The sequence below is a fragment of the Porites lutea genome, chromosome 7 (assembly GCF_958299795.1).
Source record: "Porites lutea chromosome 7, jaPorLute2.1, whole genome shotgun sequence".
NCBI lineage: Eukaryota > Metazoa > Cnidaria > Anthozoa > Scleractinia > Poritidae > Porites > Porites lutea.
In genome coordinates this window covers 9,964,443-9,976,799 of record NC_133207.1, presented here as the reverse complement: position 1 = coordinate 9,976,799, position 12,357 = coordinate 9,964,443, and the positions used below count along the sequence as shown (strand labels likewise).

At 38.8% G+C, this 12,357-nt stretch overlaps 1 protein-coding gene and 1 pseudogene across 1 annotated transcript in view; one reads left to right on the top strand and one right to left on the bottom strand.

The window, feature by feature from the left end:
- The window catches only part of LOC140942779 (tauropine dehydrogenase-like), a 20,566-nt gene extending 9,651 nt beyond the window's left edge, over positions 1 to 10,915 (bottom strand). Inside the window, exons 1-3 of the mRNA XM_073391772.1 lie at positions 10,843 to 10,915; positions 2,729 to 2,870; positions 1 to 2 (exon numbers count right to left, since the gene is read on the bottom strand). The exon at positions 1 to 2 is cut by the window's left edge and continues 318 nt beyond it. Coding sequence (XP_073247873.1) covers positions 1 to 2; positions 2,729 to 2,870; positions 10,843 to 10,899 — 201 coding nt within the window. The 5' untranslated portion in view covers positions 10,900 to 10,915. The remainder of the gene's footprint in view (positions 3 to 2,728; positions 2,871 to 10,842) is intronic.
- Positions 10,916 to 11,051: 136 nt separating this feature from the next.
- Positions 11,052 to 11,945, top strand: LOC140944433 (uncharacterized; annotated as a pseudogene).
- The last annotated feature ends 412 nt before the right edge of the window (positions 11,946 to 12,357 follow it).

The window sequence follows — 12,357 nt, the reverse complement described above, 5'->3', positions numbered from 1 at the left end:
GCCTGTTAAATGGACAAAAAAAAAACCTATATAAGTATTTATTATGCTTAATAGACCCTCGTCCATTAATTAGCTCTAGTTAAAAATATCGTTGATAACACTCTGAGCTGATATTAAATATTGCAGGTGTAGTTTTTATTATAAGGTGGGCCAAACTTGAGTCCATTAGCCTTCTTTTTGTCATGTTGTAATTATAGTCTAGAATATCACGCTACGAAGGGAGAGAAATCTCTGCGATCATCCTCGGAGACCCAGGGGCAGATAGTGGGGACGAGGGAAAGTCTAAACGGGCGGAAAAAATTGGCGCAAAGAAAAGTAAAGAACGGCGAGAAGAGCCCCTGGGGACAATGTCTTACCAGAAAAGTTCCAAACGGTCGCTGCCGTTCTGGATTCTGATTGGTGCCAGAAAGCTTTTGTGTTTTTCTGCCCAATCAGAAGCCAGAACGGCGGCAACCGTTTGGAACTGGTCTGGTAAGACATTGTCCCCAGGGGCTCTTCTCGCCGTTCTTTACTTTTCTTCTTACCGTATGTTTCCGCCCGTTTAGACTTTCCCTCGCCCCCACTATTTGCCCCTGGGTCTCCGAGGATGATCGCAGAGATTTCTCTCCCTTCGTAGCGTGTTTTTCGGCCTAGAGAAACCAATACTCGAAGACTCGATGAACTTAAAAGACATACAATCGAATCTCCCGTACGGACATGTACAGCCCCCGAAATGATCCCGACCCCGAAATGATCCCCAACCCTGAAATGATCCCCAAATCGAACCCGAAATGATACCGACCCCGAAATGATCCCCATTTCTCTTCAAGTCAAGCCCGAAATGATCTCCAAATAATTCTTGGAATGGAACTTGTATTCCGTCACGGAATTATTACAAATCTGTTGCAGCGTTTACGTTCTTATATCGCGTTTAACATTTTGCTACAAATTGAAAACGTTACAGTCAAAAATAGTATTTTTCCTTCTTCCCTTCCCATGAGACCCCCCGCGCGCCTCAACCTAATCCCAAATCGTCTCTCATCCCAAAAAACACTTAAACAGCGACTGGGTACGAGTCTGAGTCAAGAAGACTTTAGCAGCGACTGATCAAAGTGAAATAGAGTTTAGTTACGATATTTCGACTGGCCAATACCAGTCTTCATCAGGTTCATTGAGATATCACCAATTCACAGAAATATATATGAAGTAAAATTATTACCGGAAATTGCATAATATGACGTGGTATGGTGGCTACTTTAAAAGACAAGGTAACAAAAAAATAAAAGATACGCTATACATAGTTACAGTTCATCACGTTTATTGATGCCCATAGGCTCAATTGTCTTAGCTTTATGGATAAGGTGGGCTTCACGTGCTTTTCTGAAAGAATCACGCCCATTTTTAAGTTTTTCAATAGGAATCAAAAGCATATGATTGTCGGAATGATTACTGGTTAGAAAGTGTTCTGAAACTGCAGTATGGATGTAATTACCAGTAGGGTTGAGTATAGGTCGTCTGTGTTCATTAAAACGGTCTTTGAAGCGACGTTTAGTTTGTCCAATATATTATAGATTACACAGGCGACATTGAATCAAATAGATAACATGAAAAGTTTCAAAAGTGATAGAGATTTGATGTGGTGGGTCTCACCTGTAGAATGAAAAGTGTAATCGCGGCTACGACAAAACCTTTCTTAAGATCCAAATACAACGAGCTTCCGACATTCTCCGCACTGAGGTACTTACAAACAAACCCAAGACTCAGACTGAAACCTGGTAAAGTCTTCTTGACTGTAACGTTTTCAATTTGATCTATTTTGGTTGATCACGATCTTTTTGGATCCGACAATGAGCAAGATTGATCGTAGACGGTATTTGCAGTGTTTTTTTTTTTTTTTTTTTTTTACCTTAATTAAACATTTCGCTACAGTTAATGTGATTTTTTAGCGCTTTTGTCATCCAATCGCCTTTATGTATACTTTTGCATCTTCAACATCATTTTAATATTTTAAAAAGTGTTAAAACACCATTTTTAAAATTCAATATCCAAGGCATGCAGTTTTATCATCATTAGAATTTAACATCTATGCAGTTTTCTCTATAAACCGGGCTATAACCACCTAAGTAAGAATTTAAAAAAAATGTTATGTTTCTTGATATTATCAGTTGCAGTTCATGGTGTTCCTAAAAATATACTAGACTTTGTGTATTTTTTTGATAATAATATTTTCCGGCGTTTAATCCAGTTCAAAGTGTAATCCCAAATTAATATCATGTGGGCAAGTGAAGATTATTAGTGAAGCTTAAGTTATAATGTTGTGCATTTTGCACGATCCATAGTTCTAGGATATAGTTCCATTCCTAAAATTAAATGGGGATCATTTCAAGGTCGACGTGAAGAGAAATGGGGATCATTTCGGGGTCGATTTGGGGATCATTTCAGGGTTGGGGATCATTTCGGGGTCGGGATCATTTCGGGGGCTGTACGTATACAGAGAACCGCTTAATATGGACATCCCGATATCTTACTAGGTAAACTTACTAGGAGTTATAATTTTTGTCACTACATGTGTTATGCTTTGAAAGATATATCAGTACGAGATTCGGCAGGCCGACTCGATAGCTTCTGCTTGTGCGTGCAGTGACACTGATTCAGCCAGCGTGGCCTCTTTTTCTCCAAAAACTGTCAGAGGAATAAAACTGACACTTGCTCAAATTTAAAATTCCACTGAAACTGAAACCTGATTTACCATTGCCCGATGAAGTGCCATTTTCTGCATTTCCATTCTGGTGAGGCAGCAATTCCAGGGTAATGATCATGAATTCCAGCTCATGTTGTTCCTCCGGTTTCTTAGGGTTCTTTGGATCACTTGATTGCCCCGGCCTCCCTTCCTGCTCAAAGAAAAAATATCTTCAATATCACTTTATACCATAAAAACCCAGCCCTTTATTGACTTACCTGTTTTCGCTAATAAACTCAATTCCGGTGAGAAGTTACCCTTGGTGCCAGAGACTTTTCACACGTGGTTTCCAGTTTCAATCAAATTTTAGCAGTGACCAGCGCGAGCTAATCGGAGAGTCCGGTTTTGAGGATGATAGTTTTCCGCTGGGAGGCTTCGCCCCGAGATCCAACCCCACACCCTTTTAATTCAATCTACCGGTTTTGACAGAAGAAGTACCTCTGTAGTATACCTTCAATTCATAGATGGTACCCCTACCCCCATGGCACCTGCCTACCATAGAAATAAATAGCTAAAGCAGGAAGTCTTCTTATCATTTTATGCATCATCGGCATGTAACCATTGGCCACCTGTGTAACTTTTAATATATTTAAATGGTATAGCCATAAGGCACGTCATTCGATTTTCTTACCCTCACATATACTTCAGGCCCCGGTTGTTCAAAAACTGGATAGCCCTATCCACTGCAGGATAAATCTCTATCTAGTGGATAGTGCAATTACTTTCCCCAATACTTATCCGCTGAATAGTGATTAATCAGGTAGATAGCGCTATCCAAAGTTTGAACAATCGGGGCCAGATCGTCAATTCTCTACCCTTAATATGCCTGACGCCTCCTTAAGGTACCCTTTTACGGCGAAGCCTCCCCGTATAAGCCATTAAAGGGAGTACATCCCCTGTCCAAATTGCAGCCATCTTCAAAGTTATTTATTTTTCGTGAGGATACTAAGCTAGCTTAAGAATCAACAAATATACAGTAAAAACCCACGAAAAAAAACCTAAGATTTAAGAACCTGTTAGGCTAAAATTTGCAATTTAGACCCCCTCTATAATTATAAGAACCTCTTTCGCCTAAAATTTGGAGAAAGGTTCTTATTTTCAAAAATAATTTAAAAATATTTACTAAGTGCCGATTGCAAAAGGCAAGTTAGTACATATATAAATGTTGTTTGATTGAGGTCATTGAGAAAATGTTTATAATATTGTGTTTTACAGCACAATCATGTATATAAAGTTGTTTTGACTCAAGAAATTAAAATTCATGTGAGAATAGATCTCTATTATGGTCATATTAAAATATAAGCAATCTTTAGGTATGCAAATTTAAGGGCGCTGATCAGTAAAATCTTCTTAGCAACGACATAATTTTTTGCAAGAAATTAAGAACCTATTAAGAACGTAGATAGCCTAAATTTATGTTAACCACCATTTATGTAAGGGCGTGTTTAGGCTAACCCTGAAAAATGTAGGTTCTTACTCGTGGGTTTTTACTGTATATATCACAGCGTTTTCACAGCTAGGTGCTAGCTGACAGTTATTTTTTGGGTTGTTCATTGGCAATAGACAATAGACAATATTTCATTTGGGGCCTGTTATCAGCTGGTACATCAACCGTTTTCCAAATAATTTATAATTACAATCTTCTATGCTAAGCTATTTAGGGGCCGACCATTTAACTCTTGACGGGGGGGTGGGGGGGGGGGTGATTTCTGGTCATCAAGAATTTTTTCTTTTTCTAGCAATCTGGTGGGCAGGATATTTTTTTCCCTCCTCATTTCTCTGCAGGATTTTTTTTTCCTCAAAAAAGGGTCACGTGTTTACATATACAAAATGTATTTACACTTCCAATGTGGTCATTGCAGTAATAGTTCTAATATGGAGCTGCAAAGCCTTAAAATGTTGTAAGCTATACAAAATCATTATTGTATAGCTATCTTTTCGGAAAGTCATTCTTTACACTCATTTTATTACGTCAAAATAAAGTGATGCACCACAGGCAGATGTGAAAGTGTTTAGTTTCTTAATTAAAAAGATAGCCAAAAATAGCAAATAGCAGTTCCGAAAAACTCATAGCATGGTAATTGCTGCTAGAATCATTAGTTGCAATTTAAAAGAGGACTGAAATATACAGCTACTTTTTATGCACCTATCAATGTCTTGCCCCAACAGGGGGAGTGCGGAAATAGGTGGGGCATTTGACCTGTGAACTTTGTCCAAGGGAGGGGATGTTTTGAATAAGATTTAAGGTTTGAAATGGCAGAGGGTGTGGAATTTGAAATTTATTGACCAAAAATATTTGAAATCAATTGTCAATAGCCCCTGGGTATACTTGCACTCACCCAATTGGGGCTAGACATTGATAGGTGCATTACTAAAACTTAAAACAATATATTATATTTATTAAAATAGAAAAAAGGCATTGCAAAAATATTATATTTAAATAGAAAATAATTACATAAAAATGTTTCTGTTAAAAATGAAAAAAAAAAAAAAACTTCCTTTGTCTATTAAAACTTGATTCTTTAATAAAAAAAATTTCCTCCATTTATAATACTGCTTGCGATAAGCTAATAATGCATCGCACATATGAAGCAATAATTTTGCAGCATCATCAAATCCAGAGTTCAAAGTGAGCAAGGGAAGAGAAGGTTTGCAGTTTTGCTGCGATTTTTTAAAGACCGCCGGAATGATGAAATAGCTTTGCAACATTTTTTTTTCTTTCTTACAGCAGCGCAAGATTTTTTTTCTATTACATTTGCGCTGCGTGCAATTTTTTTTCCTCCGACAAGCGCTTGCAGGAAATTTTTTTTCAAAATCACCCACCCCCCCCCCCCCCTCAAGAGTTAAATGGTCGGCCCCTTAGTACACTTTACACAAAAAATTATTGCAAATAGAGATAATTACATAGACATGGACATATTTTACACTACTCTTTTCTTCCTTCTCGTTTCCTATTATGAAGCATTCGAACACATGCCTTGCTATTACTTTTTGGGTTTCAGAATTCTCGCCAGGGAGGTTTTTTAAAAACATGAATATTTCATTGGGTAACATCTTATTCACTCTAATTAGAAATTAATTTTTCAAATTATCTAATGGCACGTTTGTTTTTCCTGGTAGGAGGGGCATATACAGTTAAGTGATATTCGTCTTCCATTTCTAGTTTACAAACTGGACACATTCTTTCTTCGATTCAGATTTTTTTAAGGTCTTAAGTATCGGTCCGTTTCTAAGGCGAGTTTGTGATCGCTTAATCGTAATTTTGTTAAAGTTATTTTGTGCTGGGTATAGGTGACCTGGCGAAGGTTAAATCCTCACATTTGTAATTTTCTATTGTTTTAAATTTTTGGCATGTATTCATTTCTCATTTTGTTATTTTGGTCAGCATCTAGCCATGCGCACGATGTTAGTCACCACCTTTTTAAAAAACTGGCCCAAAGCTACTTTTACTGGTACAGTTCCTCTAAACTCGTTTAATAATATAGCAACTTGATTTTCTGCACGATTGCCGTGCAATAAATGTGGATTACAGCGAGTACATACTTTAAGGAAAACACTAAAAAATAATGAAATCTTTGTGAACGAAATGTGGTGGAGATAAAAGACGCCATTTTGCCCTACTTTTTACTGAAAATTATAAAGTTTCGATCTCACTCACCACTATAATAAACCATTGCCAGAAATAGTGGACATTTCGCGCCCGTGATTAATTGTCAGCGGAATCTCATTTCCAAAATGGCGGACAAAAACGATCGTAGTCAGGAAAAGCGTATCCCCCGCGATTGTTAAAATAATTTGAGCTCTGTGGATCTGTTTTACGAAGAAAAAAGCTGGAATGAAACATCTTGCAAGAAAATGTTAGGTTTATACTCGGCCGAGCGGCTGATAGCAACAAAACAGTACGCGGCTGTGCCTTTCGTGACATTTTCGTGACAATTTTGTTTTAAAACCAAGCCTGGTAGGCTAATCGAGGATTTTTGAATGCCTGGAACCTAGTTTATATCCCGTGAAGCATCTCTAGAGTTGTAGCAACAAACAAAATGGCGATTCGGTGAGGTTTGGAGTTGTGAAGCTTTGTCCGACCGAAATGTGCCATTCACAACTATGGCGTCCATTACTGGACTACAGATGGAAAACTGAGGGAAATAATGCGCCTTTGGAAGTATTTTCCAGTGCAAAAATCGTCCTTTTAACGACTGTTTTGGAAACATCTTCCATCGCAGAAGTGATATCAAGTCGTGCAAATTTACTTCAGTGAAGGGTTTATCCTCTAATCGACGAGCATTTCGCATGACTTCGGCAAGATTTTAAGACAATGTATGGAGAAATGGAGCGTACAACGAGAGATAAAAGTGGCTTCTTCGGGAAGTAAGTAAACCTAATTCTAATTAGCTATTTTTAACCCAGATGCGAAGGTTGCACAGCACTTAACATGTTTCGAGTCGTGCACCGAACACCGGTGAGCTCATAATCGATATATTTGAAAAAGTTTCCTTTTCTCCATACATTTTCTTATACGAATTCGCAGCCATTGTGGCCTTGGTGCGCACGCGCAACCACCATCTTGTCCCTAATTTCTGGCAATGGGTATTGTCCAAAATAGACAAAGCTTTTAGAGAGGTACATCTACCAAAGTTTCTCCTATGATTAAAATTGATCGATGGATTTTCATGGTTCTTGAATAAAAAACACCTTTTTAGCCTTATAACGCAATTTTTAAAGCATTAAATACGATCAAATGCATCGAGGCTCGGTTATAGTTCTTTGTCATTTCGTGCATCATGCCTTTGTCCTTGAGGCACCATTTAAACACGATGAAGGAGCAGTTTAAGTACGATGAAGGCACCATGCATATTTAAACACCATAAGACATTTAAGCGCGAAGGGAGAGGCACGGATAACACCTTACAAAACGTGCTGGTAAATTTAACTCGTGAAGTTAAAAAATAGCGTCATTAATACAAAACTGACTTTCTCAAAAACTTAATTATCCCAGGCTATTGTTATACATTCTTTCTCTTTTCAACACCGTAGCTTTCTTCTCAGATGATGTATCGATGATTGTTTGAAAAAGGCTCGTTAAAGCACGGTTAGGGCTCGATAAAGGCACAATACAGGCACGATCTATGCACCCTCAATGGATTCAGGCTCGACGCACGTTTATCGGCTTATGCACGATGCGCGATGGCTAAATTGATCTAAAGATACAGTGGCGGATCCAGAACCTCAGATAAGGCGGGGGGCGGTCATCTAAACCCTGAGATAGGGGGGGGGGGGGGGTGGTCTCAAAAAAAATGTTGTTACGGCTGTGATCACCAACACATTGCACTTAGCCATCTCTTCTGATGTCGTTATTCACTTCACTCATCCAATATTGTGGTCTAGTCTATTTTAGGGGTAGTCCTTGGGATGGCATACGGACCCGATCGGCTTGACCGTAGAAGATAAGGTCAGCGATTTACGCTCTTCTGGTGTGTGAAATGGCATTACTGTCGAGAGTGTTAAATCCTAGTCTCCCGCGCAGCGCCCTTTTTTTGGTTGAGTCGTAGTATATTTAACAGTTAATGAATGAGGCTGAGTATCTTATGAAGAATTATGGAGATCGAGGAGGGTGGTATCCGTCGAGGCCGTAGGCCGAGGCGGATAACACCCTCCGAGCTCTCCATAATTCTTCATATGATACGAAAGCCGAATTCAATAACTGTTTTATTATTCATTCAAAATAATTCCTAGTTTAAAAACATAGCTAAAACATGCTTACCTCCATCGATCCATCGATGTTCAGTTCATCTTCGATAGTGTACGTTTAGAGTTTTTCCAGCTCCGCAAATATTCTCCAAATAGCAGATGTCGCCCTTCGAGTTGTCTTCTTGCTGTTCTTGCCATGTTTTTAGCTATTTGTTCGCCTTGCTCTTACTCTTGAAACGAGTGAAATGTCCGCCATTTTTTCAAGTTCACAACCAAAACAACTCAACCTCGTCCCCAGGTCTTCTCGGTTAACGGTGCCTTAACCTGCGAAAACGCTGCATTTTTGACGTCATTTCCTCGTTAAAGTCAAAATTCTTCCAAATTTGGTCATCAGTAACTGGTTATGGTGAATTAAACGTGTGCTTTTAGCCAATCAGAATCGGGGAAATATTTTGAATGAATAAGAAGTACTGGTTATGGTACAACAGCAGAATTAAAACCAGACAATTAGCAACTTCGCGAAAAAACTCAGATCAAATCTCCAACTCGTAGTCGTCGTCCTCCTCAAATCTAAAGGTCTATAGTTTTGTAAACAAGCTCAGAGCCTCCGTCAGAGGATTCATGGTAATTTTATTCAGTTTCAAGGATCCAAACATTGATTTTTAAGCATTAGACAGCAGGTTTTTTAAGAAAACAGCGTCTGGATGAACGTTCAATTCTGTGCTGTTTTTTTTTTTAAAGCTGAGGCTGGGCAACGTACTCAAGTACTCAACTCTTAGTAAATTTGCTCCTTAAATTTCATTGGCTATTTAACTTTGTCCGATCTGACCTGTCTTATGACAGGAGGACAGTTTAAATTTCATTAAATTAAGCCATAAATAATGGTTACTAAGAACCAGTCGGACCCTTGGCGGCTAGACATTCACGTGATCCAAAACCTTATACGCACTGGAGAGCAAGGTACGCATTGGGAAAAAGCACAAACAAAAACTGGCCTACTATAATTTTTTTCCTTCTCCCAGTGCTGCGTTTCTTGCTCTTATGATTGGGGTGTTTTTGGACCACGTGAATAACTATCTGAAAAACGCCCTGTATACAGCAAGTTATTCACGGTTTAACTCCTGAAAAAGAGAAAGATATGATCCTATATATATGAGTTTTGAAAGAAAATGAAAGCAGCATTTTGTTTTGGTTTCAAGTGCTGTATTATATTCATTTTCATGTGAAGGAACTGGCTTTGATAATTGCTTGCTTGAAGGAGCTTACTACTAAGTACTGAGATAAAAAACATATCTTAAAGAGGTTACAAAGTCAAAACAAATCTAAACTTGTTCTCAGGTTTTTCAGCACGGCTATGCGTGCAAAATATTTTGCATTTTCTTAAGGGTTCGGGGCTTCATAAAGCCACGATTAATGAATGCTGCCAAATGAAAAAAAACGTGGTACGTACAACTGAAATTGTTCATCTAGCTTGTCACCATGCATTATACGGCGTGCTTCAGTTTCGGCAATGATACAATAGGTTTAATTGCCACAGACCTGTTGTCGGGAAGTCAACAAATAGAATTTTACAACTTTAATTAAGAAATGAATCTGGTTTTGGATAAAACGTGTCTAGAAAACGACGACCTAAAAAATGATGAGATAGGTGTAAAGCTCTTTTGAAACTTCTAACTTTACTGTGTTGAATCTGTTGTTCTCTCTCATTTCCAATAGAATCGACTATAAGATTACGCACATGTGAAGGAACAGACTTAAGGTCATTTATCTCACACATCAAACTGTCGTCGGAAAATAAAACGAGAGTGGATAAAAATGAAAAACTGAGAAGACCTCATACAGAAGATTTAAATCATCAATTGTTCAAGCTTCTATCAGTTCTCGACACCGTTTCGAAGACCCTGAAAATGTTGAGTTATTTTCGTGCCACTAAAATATCAAACGTGCTGTGAATATCAATAATATATTTGTTTTCTTTTAGCCCAGTTTCATTTACTATGTAGGGCATAAAGTTCGTTTGCCTTTTACTTTGTATAGGACTGCCGGCCATTTAGTGTTTTGAAAACCTTGACCGGCAGTCTAGCTGAAAAAAGTTCTAAGTGTCACAAAACACGGTTTCGTCTTCTGAGCCCAGCGTAAACCACACAAGACTTGAGATCTATAAAGCATTTCAGGATCGCTTGACTTGTCTTAATCGACATATGATAGTTTAGATTAGCTAGAATCTTTCGATTTTGTGAAATTTACTGAGAATATAGGACTGCCGACCATTTAGTGTTTTGAAAACCTTGACCGGTTACCGGCCATATAGCCACAGCGTATGAAATATGGATATAAAGCTCCAAAATAGTATTCTCTTCCTTTATACTGTCGTAGTGTCTTCTTAGAGAAAATCTTTTTCTTCAACAAAATAAAGCAACGTAATACAAACTTACTTGCCGGGGATTTTGCCTGGTCTGATCGCAAGTTTCGTCCTTGCCTTCGTCAGCCATCTTTTACGTTATTAGCGACCTTTAGCAATGAAGACGAGAACGAGGACGAGGACTGGTATGACCGATTGGGGCCTGGAACGAGAACGTCGTCCACGGCGGTATTTCGGCGGGAAACAAAAACATTTAGCAAACCGGTTACGGTACGTGGACGAGTCTCTTCCTACAGTGAAAGTCACCAGGGAAAATGTCTTTCAAAGAATTTTGTGACCTCCTTGTACTTCTCTACGGCGATGAAATTATTTCCGATGAAGAGTTTTTGCTACTTTACGATAGTTTCATCTCAAAGAATCCAGATTTTCCCCATGAAAACTATCAACGGTTTGATTTGGATTCTATGAACTCCGCAGAGTGCAAAGCAGAGTTTCGTGTCGAGAAACACGATCTCCCTCGCCTTGTTGCAGCCCTCCAACTACCACCGGTTTTTTAAATGCGAGCAGAGATGATGTCATCGACTATATTTATGATGTTCATGGGCACCGTATAACACAGTGGAATCCAGATCTTCTGAATCCTGGGGCTTTGCAGCGTTATGCAGAAGCTATATCAGGAAAAGGAGGCCCCCTTGACAACTGTTTCGGTTTTGTAGATGGAACAGTCCGACCCATTTCAAGACCAAATGAGCGTCAGAGAATTGTGTACAATGGCCACAAGAGGGTCCACGCGTTAAAAATCCAATCCTTGTCCCTACCAAATGGACTTATTGGCAACCTATTTGGACCAGTTGGTGAGTTTGTAATAAAACGTTAGTGTTTTAAACTTAAACACCCCCCCCCCCCCCCCTCCGAAAAAAAATTCTCTTCTCATGTTTGATTTTAATTTCGTTTCTAGAGGGGCGTAAACACGACGCAGGGATTTTAAACGATTCTGGACTACTGCGGGACCTTCAACAGTATGCCTATAATCCAGCAGCTCAAGCTATGTGCATTTATGGAGATTTGGCCTACCCTCTCCGAGTTCATCTCCAAACACCGTTCCGTCGTGTCCCACTTACACCCCTCATGCAGGATTACAACGAGGCTATGAGCGCTTTACGGATTTCTGTATAATGGTTATTCGGTGACGTCATTAATTCTTTTAAATTTCTTGACTATAAAAAGAATTTGAAGATGGGCCTTAGCACCGTCGTTAAAATGTATGTTGTCTGCGCACTTCTCCGTAACGCCATTACATGCCTTTTAGGTAATAACACCAGTGATTATTTTGGTATTGAACCCCCTTCCCTGGAACAATACTTTCAATGAATCGAAGTCTAGCTGTACTGGTTTTGATGATGTATTTTCTCCTACCTGGATAATATTAAGTGTAATGGGATGTAAAATATCGACTGTAGGAAAGAAGGAATTATACTTTAAAAAAGCACCTTCAATGTACAGGAAGAAAGTAAAAGAAAACGACACACATGCAAGTTTTGATTTATGTGGTTGCTATGGAAATGCAAATGTCACATAAACATCATAA